Source organism: Mytilus californianus, unplaced genomic scaffold, assembly GCF_021869535.1.
Source record: "Mytilus californianus isolate M0D057914Y unplaced genomic scaffold, xbMytCali1.0.p SCAF_11, whole genome shotgun sequence".
NCBI classification, from domain to species: Eukaryota; Metazoa; Mollusca; class Bivalvia; order Mytilida; family Mytilidae; genus Mytilus; species Mytilus californianus.
This window is the reverse complement of record NW_026262593.1, coordinates 62,800,092-62,818,647: the sequence shown is the minus strand read 5'-3', so window position 1 is coordinate 62,818,647 and position 18,556 is coordinate 62,800,092. Positions and strand designations below refer to the sequence as shown.

The window sequence follows — 18,556 nt, the reverse complement described above, 5'->3', positions numbered from 1 at the left end:
GTCCGTCAGTCCGGTTTTTTTTAGCGCTCTCACTTACAATTCTTGCCAGATTTTTATGGAACTTATATCATAGGTTTATATCAGCAATGTCATGGACAAGTTCGAAAATCAGTGCCGATCAATTATTTTTAAAATAGTTATGTCCCTTGTAAACATTAATTATATGGAAAATTGCATCGTTAGCGCTCTCATTTGTATAATTCTTGCCAGAATTTTATGAAACTTATATCATAGGTTTATATTTGCAATTTCTTGGACAAGTTCGAAAATCAGTGTTTATCAATTATTTTTAAAAGGGTTATGCCCTTGGAAACATTAACTATATGGAAAATTGCATCGTTAGCGCTCTCATGTGTACAATTCTTGCCAGATTTTTATCAAACTTATATCAAAGGTTTATATCAGCAATGCCTTGGACGAGTTCGAAAATAAGTGCCGATCAATTATTTTCAAAAGAGTTATGCCCCTTGGAAACATTAATTATATGGCAAATTGCATTGTTAGTGCTCTCATGCGTACAATTCTTGCCAGAATTTTATGAATCTTATATCATAGGTTTATATCAGCAATGTCTTTCACGAGTTCAAAAATCAATGCTGATCAATTATTTCTAAAAGAGTTATGCCCCTTGGATAGATAAAATATGTGCAACGCGGGGGACATTGGAACTCTGTTCTTTTATAATACAAAAAATAGTGATATTAGAACACAGATATTACAAACTGATGTACAGAAAAAGGCCAGTAATATGAATGTATTTAAGATTACTGAAATGGGCTCAAAATATGAATAAAAATGTTGGATTATTACAGCGATCGTTCTAGTTATAAAATGAATTATTCATCTTCAGACACACCTTTACTTGTGAGAAACAGAAAGGTGCTAACCTTTATTTCACGAATATGGCTGATTTAACCTTTATGAATTTTGGAAGGCATCTTTGGAGAAAAGGAAATGCTGCTTCAGACCACCAAACATTTGCAATTGTGTAATATCCTTCACCTTACTTTTCAGCAACCGTGTCTTTTAGTTTTACAATATAAAAGCTTAGAGTTTGTCTGGCGTTTATTTATTATACATCAGCAAAATAAATTTGAAGAATATGATATCGTTTTCATCGGATTTAACTATAGCAAAGTACAAGATAAAAATGTCATTGTTTTATTTTCATTATTTTTATTTTTCCGGATTATTTTTTTCTCTTTTTTTGTTTAAGTTTATAATGTTATTTTTGTACAGGCATGTGAGGTATGCCTAACCCCCTTTTCATGTTGTTTGCTGATCTTATAAAATTGAGAATGGAAGTGGGGAATGTGTCAAAGAGACAACAACCCGACCATAGAACAGACAACAGCAGAAGGTCACCAACAGGTCTTCAATGCAGCGAGAAATTCCCGCACCCGGAGGCGTCCTTCAGCTGGCCCCTAAACAAATATATATACTAGTTCAGTGATAATGAACGCCATACTAAACTCCAAATTGTACACAAGAAACTAAAATTAAAAATAATACAAGACTAACAAAGGCTAGAGGATCCTGACTTGGGACAGGCGCAAAAATGCGGCGGGGTTAAACATGTTTATGAGATCTCAACCCTCCCCCTATACCTCTAGCCAATGTAGAAAAGTAAACGCATAACAATACGCACATTAAAATTCAGTTCAAGAGAAGTCCGAGTCTTATGTCAGAAGATGTAACCAAAGAAAATAAACAAAATGACAATAATACATAAATAACAACAGACTACTAGCAGTTAACTGACATGCCAGCTCCAGACTTCAATTAAACTGATTGAAAGATTATGTCTTCATCATATGAATATCAGGCACAATCCTTCCCGTTAGGGGTTTAGTATCATACCATCATAACATATATGAGAAGAACATAACCCGTGTCATGCCAACAACTGGTTTTTAAATAAATGTGTTTAGTGCCGATGCAAAGACCCTATAAGTGAATCAATATTAACGCCAAAATATGCAATCTTTAATGACCTGACAACAGTATCGTAACTATATCCCTTCTTAATAAGTTTATTATGTTTATTTTTAGTAATATCGGTTATGATGGTTAATCAATGAAGTTATTTGAACACAAAACATTAATAGGATAACGCTTCCAGCCAATACATTTAACTTCGACTCAATACGACATAAAACAGGACTAAAATGAAAACACCAATTTAATAAAATTTATCAAAGTGATAACAGTATTGATGATCAATGACAACAGGTAATTAACATTTTATGGAAGGGATTCAGATAATCAAACAATATTTCTCAATTTGAGTAGTTTACAACTTGTAAGGAAAAAAATGTGTGCATTAGCTTCGAGATTAGTTTGTGTATAACCCATTATTGTTGCACCAGTTACAAATATTAATAATCTCAAAGTCAAATATATTTTGCTGATTAATGTTGACTCATGATTGTACTAACTTCTGTTATATATGTTTTATTGTATTAATTTTGATAATAACTACAATTAAAATCGTAATCAACATAAATGCTATATACTGTACACCATCCCTACTCATTAAAGGTGATAAAATGATTTTAATGTAAATACCTTTACATTCAAAAATAATATACTTTGATATGAAAGTTTAATATAAACATTTAAAGGGGCACTAGCTACGAGATTTGAAAAAAAAAAAAATTAATTTTTTGTTCAATCATTGATGAAAGTGAAATAGTGAAATAATAATTCGCTTTAGCAGCAGTTTTGTTCCATTTGGCAAAATTAGCTAAGAAACATGGCTGATGAATTAATCACTTGCAAGTGAATAATTAGACCTCATTGAATCCGTATTCATGTGAACTTCAATTTAACCCCTATCTAGAGATGGGTTACGCAAGAATTATGCGTGTTCAGTTATTTAAAGGAAAAGAATGTCAACATTGAAAGTGAAACAAAGGTAAATCATTTGCTTGACTGATTTGATCCACAAAAACTAATTCTTATACAGGTAAAAATCACGATTGGCATATATTTTAACCTTTAATATGAAATCAAACAGACCTAGAAAAATCCAATTGCACGAGTTTATGTTTATGTTTATATCGGGTTATATGACCGTCGGTAGTTTTCGGAGTCACCTCAATGGTTGATTAGATGGCGTCTAGAATAAAATACACACGAAATGCTGATACATATTATCAAGCATATGCATTGTAAATTGGTTATTTTAGACTTTTTATAATCTAGATATACGTTTTATCATGTTATAAATCAAATATGAAAATTTTAGTCAAATCGGTGAACATGATTTGACAGCTAATGCCCCTTTAAAATATTCAGAAAAACAATATTCGAATAAATGTCTCCTTTGATAAAAAATATTTGAATATGCGTCAAAAGCATAATTTTTTATCGTTCACCTTTGCTGTTGTTCATAAAATTCATTAACATTTGTCAAAAATATATAATCTTTATCCCTTGCAAATATTTCTTTTTTGAAATGTGGGTCGGATCCACTTTAAATGTAGGGGTGAATCGACCTGGGGACTGACAACGTGGGACGCCTCGAATTGGGTCCGGATCGTAGTGAAAGCATTATGATGACTTACTAATTGCATACAGTTATAAACAGAATGACGCAAAAATAGCTAAAAGGTAAAATAACAAAAATACCGAACTCCGTGGAAAGTTCAAAACGGAAAGTCCCTAATGAAAGGGCAAAATCAAAAGCTCAAACACATCAAACGAATGGATAACAACTGTCATATTCCTGACTTGGTACAGACATTTTCTTATGTAGAAAATGGTGGATTAAACCTGGTTTTATAGCTAGCTAAACCTCTAAATTGTATGACAGTCGCATAAAATTCCATTATATTGACAACGATGTGTGAACAACACAAACAGACATAATAGGTTAAAATGTTAAAAATAGAGGTACAGCAGTCAACATTGTGTTATAATCTTAATCACTATAGAAACAATCACATATGTCAACGAAGAAACACAAAAAGGCATAAAGACAAAGCACATTAGCAAAAATGAAAGACAAGAATACAAAAATTTACCATAGCACAATAACACAATGACGGGATATATAAGTACCGAGCCACGTCAAATGGATATCACAAAAAAAGATTGAACAGTAAAAGTAATATTCACAAAGACAAATAAAAGAATACTATAACACGTTATTAGGATGATAAACAACGTCAGTACCCAGAATATATACTTCAAGACCATCGTGTATTATTTGTGAAGTTGATACGGAATATTTATCGACAAGGTCTTTGTACATTCCGATGAACTTTTTTTAGAAAAAAGGACGAGACGTTCTTTGACATACCCCTGGTTCATCAAATTTCTGCTCAAACACTGGTGACGTTTTACAAAGTCTGAGTAGCAGTTACAAGCTCTTGAATACCGAATAAGTTGGGAAATGTATATCCCATATGCAGGTGAAGTTGGAATATTGCTACTAAGGCGGGTGAAATTGATAATTTCAAAATTAAAATCGTCTCGTTTGTCATAGATTCTGGTACTGAGACGACCGCATATGTCAAATTCGAAGTATAAGTCTAAAAATGAGGCAAAGGAAGCCGTGTCTGTTGTTTCTATAATTTCTAGTTCTGGGGGATATAGTATTGGAACCCAATCAGAAAAGTTTAGATTGTTAATTGAAAGAACATCATCAATATATCTGAATGTAAAATTAAATGATCTGGCGTCTTTGATCTTCTTGTTTTTGACAAGTGTCTGAAGGAACTCCGACTCATATGAAAATAAGAAGAGGTCGGCAAGTAGAGGCGCACAGTTCGTTCCCAAAGGAATGCCGACAATTTGTTGAAAAAGTCTACCTCCAAATTCAACAAATTTGTTGTCAATAAGAAACTCCAGCATACTGATCACTTGTCCCTCTGTGTAGCATGTTTTACATTTTTGTTCACTATTCACAAAATATGCCGTATGGTTTCCCAAAGTAATAAATTTATATCGTATGCTACCATTTCATGTTGAAAAGCCTTGTGGATTATTTCTTTTAGACAATTTTTCAATTTCACATGGGGAATGGTGGTATACAGGGTTGAAAAATCAAAAGTAATGATAGAACTTATTTCAGAAAAAGATCGAGATATAAAATTATCCAGAAGTTCTTTAGAGTTTTTTAGAATCCACATATTTCTGAAGACCCTCTTTCACTGCGGACAGAATTTTTGTCAATCTAATTGACAATTCTTTTGTCGAACATGCAGATGAGCCGGCAATGTACCGTTGTTTGTACGGAACTTTGGGAAGCTTAGGTATCCAATACAAACAATGTAAGTCCTCCAATTTGCTGTTCAATGTAATGTTTATTGAAGCCATGAAGGACTTATGATTCGCCAAAATCTCATCCTTGTCAAATGATATGTTCTTTTACAAGACACTTGTAGTAGTACGATTTACATACAAAGACAATATTATTTGAAGCTGTGTCCGCAGGAACAACAACCTACTTAACGTGAAGATATGATAGACATTTCACAGCCTCTTTGTCTATGAAAACGGACTTTGGTCGATCATTCATTTCAACTTATGAATGCGACGTTTTATCAGAGACCTGCTTGTTTTGACCTTTTCTTACAAGGTGTCCAGTTCAACTTCTTCTCGTTTAGCCCATGCTTGGCAATGGAATCCGTAATTATTTTGAAGTTATGATTTCAATTGATGTGTTGGGATTCTCAAAACTTAGGACCATGAGATATCACCTTTCGGAGATGTCCATGTTGAATAATGTTTAGATCCCAAGTAATAACATGGCCTGAGGGGCTGTAAATTTAAGGCGAGTGGGAACAGTCAAATGTCAGAGGGTTTTTTAGGTATTGTTTTAAATCAAGGTTCTGCTATGCTTGTTTATAGTTAAATACTTTGGATGCAATTGTTTTGGTGTAACTGTTTAGGATACAATAGGAACAGACTGATTTTAGAAATAAAGTGGAATTTTAGATGTTACCTCCTTGTGATGTAGAACGTTGCTGATGTTGATTGCATCAATACCTTTAATGGTAAACTAATAAAGATATCAAAGAAATGATGTATATAAAGCGAATACTGATATTAAATTGATGACGTGTTAGCTCATACAGATATCAAGTGAATGACTTATTAATAGCTCATCCAGATATCAAGTGAATGACTTATTAATAGCTCATACAGATATCAAATGAATGACGTATCTATAGTTCATTCAGATATCAAAGGAATGCCGTAAAGATAATTGCTCATTCAGATATCAAATGAATGACGTATACACGTATCTATACCTCATTTAAATATCAAAAGAATGACTGATTGAAAGCTAATACAGGTATTAAAGGGAAGACATTTCATAAGCTAATACGGATATCAAAGTAATGACGTATTGATAGCTTTAAGGAAAAACGTTCAATAGCTCTTGCATATATCAAAGGAATGACGTATTTTAATAATTCGTACAGATATGTAAAACATGACGAATCAACATAGCATACAAATATCGAAGGGATAACGTATAACTAGTTCATACAGATATCAAAGGAATGATGTATAACGTGTGGTCTTCTTATTGTATCTGCATGATCTTTATTTTTACTGCATGTCAATTGATTTTTTTCTTTAATATGTATCCAACTCTCTTGACTAACTTTTTATAATATATGCAGAGAATCGGCGTGTTCCGGTTATTCATATAGACAATAGAAAATGAATCAAAGATAGTACACCAGGAATATTGATTCGTTAACTGATTTAACACGCAATTCAATCCTATTCAAATATACCTGAAATTGATTACAGTATATTGAATTACAAATGATACCTTTCATTTAATGAAAAATAAAACATGTTAAATGATTGTTCAAACCGGATTGAAATTTACACAGTAAGATTGTTTTTGAGATAAAAAGTTATCAAAGGTTCTATGCGTAAACCAATCAACAGAATTCTGACATTAATTTATTGATCATTGTGAACATTTTTATACCAAGTTTAACATCTTTTAATGATTATGTCTCAATTTTGTATAATGTTTATTTGCTGTACCTGAAGACACGATTGATATTTAGACTGAATGACGTCATTATAATGAAAGAAATTATACCCGAATTTAAAATCCAATACCTTAGGGTTTATGATTCATGAGGATAAAGTATACTTTTATTTGATAGTCAAGGTACAGTAAATTTGTTGAATGCACCTATTTGAAGTAAAAGTAGCTTATTACTTACTTCTTACTTCGGTTAATCTTTTTTATTTTTAAAAATATAATTAATACCAGATGTAATATAATGTAGGACAGGACATAAGGCACAAAAAGAAAACAATAATTCAACTACAACACGGAAGTGCTTGGATAAACATTAATAATTCAAAATAGACATTGGAAAATCTATTGGAGAAATTGTTAACAGTTGATCAACAAATATGGCTACCTGTTATGAACTAGAGGTTGATTCCGAAGCTTTCACGTGTCTTTGGCTGACACAGAAGTCGTTTAATGAACAGCTTGCTAAGAAGTTCAAGAAAATAACAAGCATTAACGAGATTGGTAGCATTTTTCGTAAGCCTCACATAAGCGTATTGACTTTTTCGCATGTTGATAGTTTTGATTTTATAGTTGGTTGTCACAATCAATGTAAAATTGTCTCTTTTAAAAAGAGTATTAAGATGTTTGAAGATTATACCAAACCCAAGGTTGTGGTAGTTTTATTGAGCCCAACAAGAAAACAGGGGATATGTTGCCTCAGTGAGAAAGTAAGTTTTAACTATAAACTAACTATTTGTTTATATAGTTTGAATCATAATGAAACATTACCTGTTACATTGATATATCTTTCATCTTTTATATTAAATGATTTGTCATGTATTCACCGTCACTTCAAATATTACAAAATAGAAAGAAGATACAAAGTGATAAAGTCTAAATCGTTTATAAGTCATTATGAAAAGCTAACGCAAAATAGTATATATTTCATGTCTACTCCAAAGACATACACACATTAGCATACCAATAGGTGAATGGTTTTGAAAAAAAAATATCGTCAGGTTTTCAGGACAACGGTAATTTCAAGCCCTTGCCAGACAGAATCAATACATACAGAAAAACAAAATCTCACAAACCGACCAAAAATGAAATCCAAAGAAATGCGGTATTCAAAGCCTTCTATACGATATTGGCTTCGCTCATTGTTGAAGGACAAACAATGACCTTTATTTGTTTTTTTCCTTATCCTTTGGTCTCTGTAATTGACAATAATGCCAAATCAATTTATTCTTTTATTGAGGCAATTTGTCTCGCTGTCACTTGGCTTTCAAAAGTGATTCAAAAGTTATCCTTACATACAATAACATGATGATGAAAATACATTTTAAATTGAAACTAAAGTAAGAAATAGATACCATACGTTTTAGAAAAGTATGTTAAATCAAACTTATTTTAGGAGATATAATGAAATAGGATAAACAAACCAATAGTATGTACAAGTTAACTTTGAATATAGTACAATCAATGTTAGATCTGCAAATAATACGGTCTACTGTTTATTATAAAAATAAGGAGATGTGGTATGATTGCCAATGAGACAACTATCCACCAAAGTTCAAATGGAGTGGATGTAAGCAATTATAGGCAACCATACGGCCTTCAACGATGAGAAAAATCCACACCGTGTGGTCGGCTATTCATAGTCGAATGTGAATACAAGCTTTAGAAAAGGGGGAAATGAGTATAATAAACTAGTCCGAACAAATGTATGAATTAAAGATCTATCATATTTTGAGTACTTGTGCCCGTTTTAATCTTTATCTGTGTTGTAACTAAACTCGTCCATACAATAATCAACGCACTGGTAAACTGGTTAAGCAGATAGTAAAACAATCAAATGACTGATGAATTGATAATAAATATTAGCATTTAACTGAAATTTCCTAGAAATAACATAAATCGTCCATACAACTATCAACGTACTGGCAAACGATTTACAATCCCGTTCCCTTTTCACGAATGTGACCTACCGATATAGACTATTTACTAAGTTAGTATTGTACTCACATTAGCAACACGACGGGTGCCACATGTGGAGCAGGATCTGCTTACCCTTCCGGAGCAACTGAGATCACCCCTAGTTTTTGGTGGGGTTCGTGTTGCTTAGTCTTTAGTTTTCTATGTTGTGTTTTGTGTACTATTGTTTGTCTGTTTGTCTTTTTTCTTTTTTAGCCATGGCGTTGTCAGTTTATTTTTGATTGATGAGTTTGAATGTCCCTCTGGTATCTTTCGCCCCTCTTTTATACAGATGGTAACAAAAATCGAATGGCTAATGAATCAATAATATATATTTGCATTTAATTGAAATTTCTTGGAAGTCACTTATAGTGTTGTTTTAATTCCAGTGTCAATTATTTCATACATATTCAGAACAAACAAAAAACAATAAAGGATATTTTAAATGTATACTAGTAACTTAAATTGAATTTTTATAAGATTTTTTTTAAAAAGAATGAACACATAGTCTATAAGTACAAATCCGCAACAACAACTAATAAAAACAAATTTCAAAAGGTCATCGATAACAGTAAACATTGGCTAAAAGTAATTTTTTGCATCAATACCTTCGGAAATCTTTTTAGTTTTTGACTTGCTAAGGAACAGTTCTGTCACATTTTAAATCAAAGTTTTATATTCAAATTTGTAACCCTGTATCTTATTTCCAGTTAACAAGAATGGTAACAACTTGAAAAATTCACCAACGACACAGTATATGTAATTGATAAGGGGGGTTCATATACAATTTCATTTTTGCATATGTTGGATGACAGGCACTGGGCATTTTCCTTTTTATTAGCGTAATGTAGGAATGTATTGTCATGTTTGATCAAATAAGAGACAAAAAATACAGTTCTGATGAACGCATCACTCTTCTGTCACAGGCGTAACATTATAAACAAATTTTCGACCCGAGCTTGATATGTGATTTTTTTCTTTTGAAGTTTTGTATTTATGTATCCGATGTTCTTAGGTGATCCTAAAATGAAACGTATTTATACAATTTGCATTTGCTTTAGTTAAAAAAAAAAAATTCTCAATTCGACATTTATATAATATTCTTTATCTTAAATGGACATTAGCTGTCAAATTCATGACTGAATTGACTCAAATTCTAACATTTGATTAATAACACACTGAAACGTATATCCAAATTACAAACAGTTTAAAATAAACACCTGATAGTGCCTGAACTCGGTAATATATCGTGTGTATTTTTATCTAGACGTCATCTAATTAACCCTCGAGATGACCTCCAAAGAATGCCGACGGTCATTTAAATTGATATAAACATAACAGTCAGGATTCTACTTCGTCAAAATTATCTCCCCATTACGCCAGTTAATTTTTACAATCGTAAAATGGAAGCCATTGTAGGGATGACGCGCTGCCAATTTAACTCTTGAAAACAGATAAATTTATCCACATAGCGCCATTACAATCCTTATATGCTAGTTGTATTTTAAAAGACAAATTTATCTACTATCTATTGAGCATCATTAATTGTACTTTTCTGCATTTAGTCAACTTAAAAACTATTGTCTAATCGATTGTCAGGTGGAATTTTCGAAAGTTAAAATTAAAAAAAAAATTAAATATTTTGTGGAAGGGCAGACTAAAAATTTTCAGAGGTTGAAGACTAATAACCCTAGATAACACGCACAAAAAATGAAGTTTTTTTGAAGTTATGCATTTTTAAGATCCACTTGTAAAGTCTGTCGTAAAGTAATTTTAGTAAAAATTTGTTATTCGAACACACCTACTCTGTTGTCATGACTCATTAGAAAGGTATTTCACTTGACCCATATATTTCATTTTTTAGTACTGTGAATTTTAAATGTTATTAAATCAAACTGTATCCTTAATATAAAAAATAATAGAATCTGAAGCGAGATGATGTTTTTTGCTTTATACGTTTACAAGACAGAATAGTCAACTCAAACACACCAGAACATAAAAAGGTGCACTCGACTTTCTCTTTTCGATGAAATTATTGCCAATTTTTAGGATTTTTCCCCAAAAAACTGTCGCCGGGGGCAGAGATGCAAATTAATGCTTTAAAAAGATCAATCTAATATCTTTCTGTGTAATTTTTTTCGGCATAATTTATGCTTATGCACAAAAAAAGATCCACTTGTGTTTGCATCTACCACAATCGACTGTTTTATGAAAATGTGTCTATAATTTAAAAGGCTACAAATATCTCGAAGCTCCATACTATAATTTAAGTAAAAACACGTATATAAGATGCATTAAATCTTAAATTATGCACATTTATTAAACTTTTAAAGCCTATAAAAACAGAGGTAAACAATTCAAATATACCAATTTTGCTTGTTTACCTTCTCTAACAAAGAGTTCCATTTCTTTTGTTTAATTTCAAGTGGGTATCCGCCTGATAAAAAGAAATATAAATAGAAAATGACCGCGTGCAATTGGATTTTTCTAGGTGTGTTTGATTTCATATTGTAGGTTAAAAGAATGTTCATCATCGTTTTTACCTGTATAAGAATGATTTTGTTGTAGATCGAATCAGTCAACCAAATGGTTCATCCTTGTTTCACTTTCAATGTTGATACTCTTTTCCTATTAATAGTTGAATACATGCATGACCCATCTCAGGCGAATGGGGTTAAATTGAAGGTTACATGAATACGGATTCAATGAGGTCGAATTATTCACTTGCAAGAGCAATGTTTCTTATGTTAGTAAGAAGCAAATTGTTATTTCACTTTTGCACTTTCATTAATGATTCAACAAAAAAATATCATATTTTATTTTTTATCTTATCTCGTAGATAATGCCCATTTAAATCAAAATGACAAATCTGCTTTAATATTAAGGTCATACATCTAACGCCAGAATTGTCGTCCGATCTAAAGATTTACCCCATATCTTTCGTGATTGGTTTGATAAACTCTGGATCCACATGTAGGTCCCTGCTTGCATAGCAGGATAAACTTACCATGTTGACTCTCCTGGTCTCTTCCCGCAGAAATTGATGCGACTCTCTTAGGTTTTTTGTCTTGGTGGATATATTCCAAATATATTTTCGAGTTCATTATATCAGTACACTTATGTAGTACCTTCCGTTGTAGACAAATGCGAATCTCTTATGATTTATTTTTGGGGTGGATACATTCACACATGTTTTCAAATTTTCTTTTATACTCGTAAACTTATGTTGTTCTTTCCGCTCTAGACACCTGCGACTCCCTTTTTTTTGTCTTGGTTGATATGTTCCAAATATATTTCGAGTTAATTAAATCAGTAAACTAATGTCGTTTCTTCCGTTCTTGACACTGGCGACTCCCTTATGTTTTTTTTCTTGGTGTATCTATTTCAATTACTGTGAAAGTACTTTTATTCGTGGGGTACCAATTTTCGTGGTACAACAAATGTATTCGTGGGAGGCTTTATCCACGAATTTAAGTGTCCAACGAAATATTACGAGTGTTGTCCAAAAAAACACATGGAAAGATCCCCTGTAGGTTTGATTACATAGATACGGGCAAATCATAGTTATCTAGAGAAAACATTGAATATCAGCAAACGCATTATGAACTATATGCAGTGTAGTAGCACCAGTATAGCATGTAAAACTTCAGTTGGATTTTAATCTTTAATTAACATAAGTTGTACTACTTTTAACCTTTTTATTCTCATGAAAAAAATAGTTTTGAAAGATGAAAGTCAGACTTCCGTTGAAGATATATGATGATGAAGTGTTCATTTTATCTACTCATATTTCTCACTATAAATTATAACTTCTTATTGGGCTTTCTTTTCTAATTCAAATTACATTTGTAGCATTTCTTGTGCAACCCTGTTCTTTAAATGACATGTTTATGGCCCAATCTTGATGATCGTTAATCTGTTGATTGTTCGATCTCGGGTTAATTAGTGTCACCACTTCTGATTACATATGTGCAACAATTAAAATGTTTACTCTGCAATTTCCTTCAATAAGACCATTTGTATTCAGAGATGAATAATCAGCTTATTTCTGAAAGGAATTATTTTATTAAAAAATTTAATGAATGTTATCAGAAATGAAAGACGAAAATGTAAGTGAAAATGAACAACATATGATTATTTTCAAGAATCTTCGTTTCAGATGGGGTCTTCACCTGAATTTTTTTTTAAAACACGAAAATCCACGAATCTAAGAACCCACGAACATGCAACTTTTGCTCAATCCACGAAAATTGATACCCACTAAGTACTTTCACAGTATATAATATCTTAAATCAGTAAACAATTGTCGTTCCTTCCATCTAGACACCTGGAGTTAATACAAAAAGAATATTAGTCCGTCCGATAACATGGTTATTAAACGAAAAGTGTATAGTTATATATAAGGTATCATTTGAATAAACATTCAAAGTGACACGTACTTATTCAGTCAAACCCAGATAAGTTCATTATCATATCCTTCTAAATGATGAACAAATAACACAAGATAACACATGATAACAAAATTATTGATAATTTTGAGAGCGCCCATTATTTTTTATCCGAACATTTGAGTTGCAGGTTCAGTGTCCTCGTCTAATCATACACTTTTCGCAAATTTCTAGATACTGTGGAATCATTTATTCTTGTGCTGCAAATTTCATGTAATCGTGATTTTGTGGTTTTGTAGAAGTCTGCTTGCTATGCAGTATGGATTTTGCTCATTGTTGAATGTCAAACGGCGATATAGTAGATGATTTTAATCTTAAATGGTCATTTTGATCTGAGCATCACTTTTCAGTCTTTCGGTCAATTTTCATACCCCTCCCCTGCGGTAAATTCAGTGCTGTTCAGACAATTCGCTTGTAGTCAATTCAGTACTGTTCAGTAGCTTTTCAGACAACTGTTGATGTGTACATGTAAAAGACAACTACTGAATATAGAATGAACATAGACTGAACAGATTTTAATTGACTGCAAGCAAATTGTCTCTAGGATTACTGAAATAACCGTAGTGAATAAGTCTGGAAATTACTTAACAGTTTAATGGTAAGTCTTTTGAGAGTTGTTCAGATCAAAACGACCGTTTCAGATCAATATTGGTTCACTCGTGAAATATATTGGTGCTGACTTCTACGTCATTTTATATTTGGTGGATAGTTGTCAATCATAGCACATCTTCTTATTTTTATTTAATCTATATGTTTATGATATTTGTTAAACACTTAATTTTGTGGTTCCACTATACCGATGAAATCTACGGAAATTAATGCAAAACGAAAAATACTAAAAACACAGAAGAAATAATACCATTTGATATTGAAATTTATTATATGTTATACATAATTTTGATATTTACACACTAGCGATTTCTCAAGCACATTTACAAAAAGCAAGCCCTGTAACATGTTCTAGGGATCGTTTTTAACGTGAAATAAAGTGTGAACTTTTCCTCCGTGTTAAAACCTCTTTGTTTCTCCGAGAAAAACAACCAAATAATCGCTGTTCATGTTCTAGTATTTGTAATATAAAAACGTATTAACAAAAATACCAAACACCAAGGTAAGTTTAAAAACGGGAAGTCGATAAAAACTGACAAAATTAAACGTTAAACTTTATCAATCAAAAGACCGAAAGGAAAAAAAACTGTCATATTCCTGACTTGGTAATGGAATTTTCCGAAGACAATGGTGGATTAAACCTGTTTTTATATCTAGCTTAACCTCCAACGTGAGGCTGATAATTTCCTATGACCTTTTCAGTTGTTTTCTCTCGAATTAAATCATTATCGGTCATAATTCTTATAACGTATGTTTAGGTATATGGTAAATGCTAATATAAAATATATTCCTTCGATATCTTTGTAGGACTATAAACTGATACACATTGTAGACGACGTCACTAAACATCCTGCAAATGTAGTGTACCTTGTTAAAGCCCCTGAAGACAACTCAAAATACAATATAGAAGATCTCGAGACATTAAGCGATGAAATAAACTTGAAGACCAGTGGAAAGATTAAAAAGAATGAGATATTCAAAAAGATATTTTTATCACAAGACGACCAACTTCAAGTTCGTATTGGAGCGTGCTTGCTTGATAGTCTTACTCGTATTTTGAAAAGAGTTCATGAAGAGGTGAACTTTTTTAATGACTCAATTAAATATAAAATGACAGATTTAGTACAGAAAAAAAATGCTAATATCAACTGTTTTGAGAAATTCATTTCAAATTCTGATTTTGAAATATGCAATTTGGCATCACAGAGATCAAATCGTGTACATATAAGAGATTTAAGTAAGCTTTTAACAAAGGAAATTGAAAGTAAATACTTACTCGTGGGAGGAAAGCTTTCAAAAGGCCGCACAATTTGCCACCTCGATAAAAATATTAAGGCTAGACTTGATATTATTCTTAAGAAAAGAAAATTATTTTCGAGAAAAGTGTACCATAAACTGTATGGACGCACAACAAAGGCTGCATATACGACACTTACACGAAGTATGACAAAAGAACGTTCAGTAGCCGAAGTCTCACCGTCATCACAAGAATTAGAAACAAAGATGGGTAGAACACACTATTGTTTGACAATGTGTAGCAATATTCTTGTTAGAAACTATTACAAAGAGATAGCAAAAGATGTTTATACGGAGCTGCTTAATTTTTTCAAAAGATGTACCAAAGATCTAGAAGACTTTTTGCAGATAATTTCAGATGAACGGTCAAGGAGGGTCAACAGCTTAAATATTCATGAGTGGAAAACAATAGCGATGAGGTATATACTTTAGACAATTAATTTTTTAATGGTAAACAAATAAAAGGATAAAAACTGTTTAATGTTTTAACCAGTGCTGAAAATAAAATTATAATGTAGGGAGATCAAATGCTTTTTGCGTGGCATTATATGAATTATAATCGACGAAGTCGGGTTACAATAAAACAATCTACATTTTTAGTATATCAATATCTTTTAGTAAACCCAAAATCACAAACTCTCTATGTTCTGAGGCTTGCATCAGGGAATTTATTCTTTTCATTTCCTTTATTCTAAGATTTCATAAAAAAAATCATTAGAGTACACAATGTACACGAACATTTGAATATTTGATAATTAAAAGTAATAATATCAATATTAAAAACTAAATATACAGGATTTCCCATCCTTTGCTTGTTACACCTGTCACATTGTTTTCAGATGACCAAGACATTCGACAATTGTTTTACTCTCACTATAACTTTCAACTCTTTTTTTTCCAGAAATGTACTCACTAAAGGGTTTGGATGTGTTGGAAACAATATACGCATTTACATGAAAAATAATGATGAAAATGAGAAGACATCTGTTTCCAATTATGTAAAGAAATATCTTAATGACCCTCCTGGGAAGTACCAGCTGCAAATTGAATATAAAGAACGCAAAATCACTTTATTCTCGAAACTCGAACAAGGAAGTAAAATTAATAAAAAAAAGATTGCGACGCGAACTGATAAGCCTAGACAATACGGATCGCTCGGAATGTTTCTTGAGGACAAAAATGGAACATATTTCTTTACTACTTGTGCACATGTGATTGGGAAAGAAGAGCATGCATATTCGCCAGATGACAATTCAAAACTAGGTCAAAACGTTTTTATTTACCAATCAGAGGGCAATGAAAACGACCAACAAAACCCTTACATGGATTTTTCGGTAGTTCAGGTGTCTCCAGAAAGAACCTTAACCTGCACATTTGGTCTAAAAACGACTGGCGGTTATTTCATTTCCGGTCGAATATTCAAAGGGGACTTGTCAGAAATTTTAGAGCGAAATGTTTATAAATGGGGCGCAACAACACCTTATTTAAGAAAAGGCAAGTGTGTTGGATTTGAGGATGAAGGCTCTCTTTTGTGTCTAACGGTAGATACTAAAAAATTTGCAGAAGAGGGCGATAGTGGAGCCATTGTTTGTGTTGGAGAAGATGTGGACACGGGATTAGCTGCATTTGTTATCGTTGGCGGTTCTATTGACGATTCCGAATCTGCAAGTGCTTCAACATACGGAAACAGCTATTTAGTTTATAAAGTATCGGATGCTCTTGATAAAGTGTCTGAAATGAGGCCATGTTTGATCCCAGGCAAAAGAACGATTCCAATATCCTCATCAGTTTCAGACTTAGAGCACCTCTAACCGTAAAGGAACCAAAAATGCTGAAAGTCGTTAACACAATTAGAATATGCATTATACACCATTACACCATAATTACAACATGTTCTAACGCCTTTTTGCCTTTCAAATGTGAAACACCTATGTGTCAGTGACTGCTTTAGAATTTTCGTGATTAGTTCCGTTTCTCAGATTTTATAATCAACTTTGCAACTCTTTTCGATATGAGTGTATGGTAAAAAAAAGTCCATCTGACAGGAATCATCTTGACTTGTCCTCTTCCATGGAACCTTGATATTGTTAAGTTCATGTGATACTTTTAGTTATACCATGATATTTAAGACTGTTCACCTAGAATTCAATATCAATCAAAAAGGCGACAGTAGAAAATTTTACACGCATGTTCTATCGTTTTTTTTTTAAATCAAAGGCCTATTCAAAAAACAATTCCAGAAATTTTTTAAAGCTTTCTAATTTAGAATTTAGTAAATTATGAATTACATTAAAAAGTTCATTCTTTAAATCCTAATTTGAAAATTAACACACTATTTGTGTTACAAACTGTTGTAGCAACTAAAGAAATTTCAGTTATATCTCTTTTAATATCTATTGACAAAGGTCTATAGATTCCGTCTCCTCACACATAGTTTTCTTAATTTTACCACTACCCTGTTGGAAGCATTATGAGTAAATCCATTCCTGTCTACAGCAAGTCGACCTCGATAAAAAGGTTGGCGTGTGTATGTGTCCACACAGTTTGCCAGCCATTCTGCAAACTGTTTTTTAACTTAAGGTTGGTACCATGAATCTCACTTTAATCAATAAACACGGTGAACACAAATAACTTTTAGGTATTCTGATGACATATTTTTTTTCAATTCAGGATAAAAAATCTTCTTGTTCGTGTTTCGCTGATAACAAATATATTACCATCACTAGCATTTATGATGGGACTCAGTAGGAGTCAGAGGTTTGGTTTTGATACTGTAAACCAACCAGTCCAAAAATAACGCGATTATAAATCTTCATGAATATTCAAATCTTGGATCTAAGACGATTAGGGTTAAACGGCAGAAAAAATTATTTTACAGTCCTTTTACTATTGTCTACAATAATCATTGTCTCTAGATTGAAAAAAAATTCAAAGTTACAGCTATTTTATCATCTTTAACATAGCACACATCATATGGATCTCATTTATATGATTTCATTTATGTAATAAAGATTTTATCGCTTCTTAACTGAATCAAACGATGTGTAAGTAAAGTGCAAAATACTAAGGAAAACACATAAAAAACGCAAATTTATCTTGTAATAATAAATGTAAACACTATTTGTTTTAAAAAGAAAATTGAAAGAAAGCTAGTGCTTAAAACAAGGCTTTTTTAAACGTGGTGGTATGTTAAAACATGGATGTCAAAAATGCTATAAGATGTTCG

General features: G+C 32.1%; 1 protein-coding gene across 1 annotated transcript; it reads left to right on the top strand.

Annotated features, from left to right (window-relative positions):
- The first annotated feature begins 7,016 nt into the window (after window positions 1-7,016).
- Window positions 7,017-18,493, top strand: LOC127720486 (uncharacterized). Its single transcript, XM_052227072.1, has 3 exons — window positions 7,017-7,731; window positions 14,842-15,749; window positions 16,232-18,493. Exons 1-3 carry the CDS (start codon window positions 7,402-7,404, stop codon window positions 17,139-17,141), a joined length of 2,148 nt encoding a protein of 715 aa, XP_052083032.1. The 5' UTR covers window positions 7,017-7,401; the 3' UTR covers window positions 17,142-18,493.
- The last annotated feature ends 63 nt before the right edge of the window (window positions 18,494-18,556 follow it).

Coding starts and splice junctions, on each gene's coding strand:
- LOC127720486 (XM_052227072.1), top strand. CDS start 7,402: ATGGCTACCTGTTATGAACTAGAGGTTGATTCCGAAGCTTTCACGTGT. Junction 7,732..14,841: donor TATGTTGCCTCAGTGAGAAA/GTAAGTTTTAAC, acceptor ATATCTTTGTAG/GACTATAAACTGATACACAT. Junction 15,750..16,231: donor TGGAAAACAATAGCGATGAG/GTATATACTTTA, acceptor TTTTTTTTCCAG/AAATGTACTCACTAAAGGGT.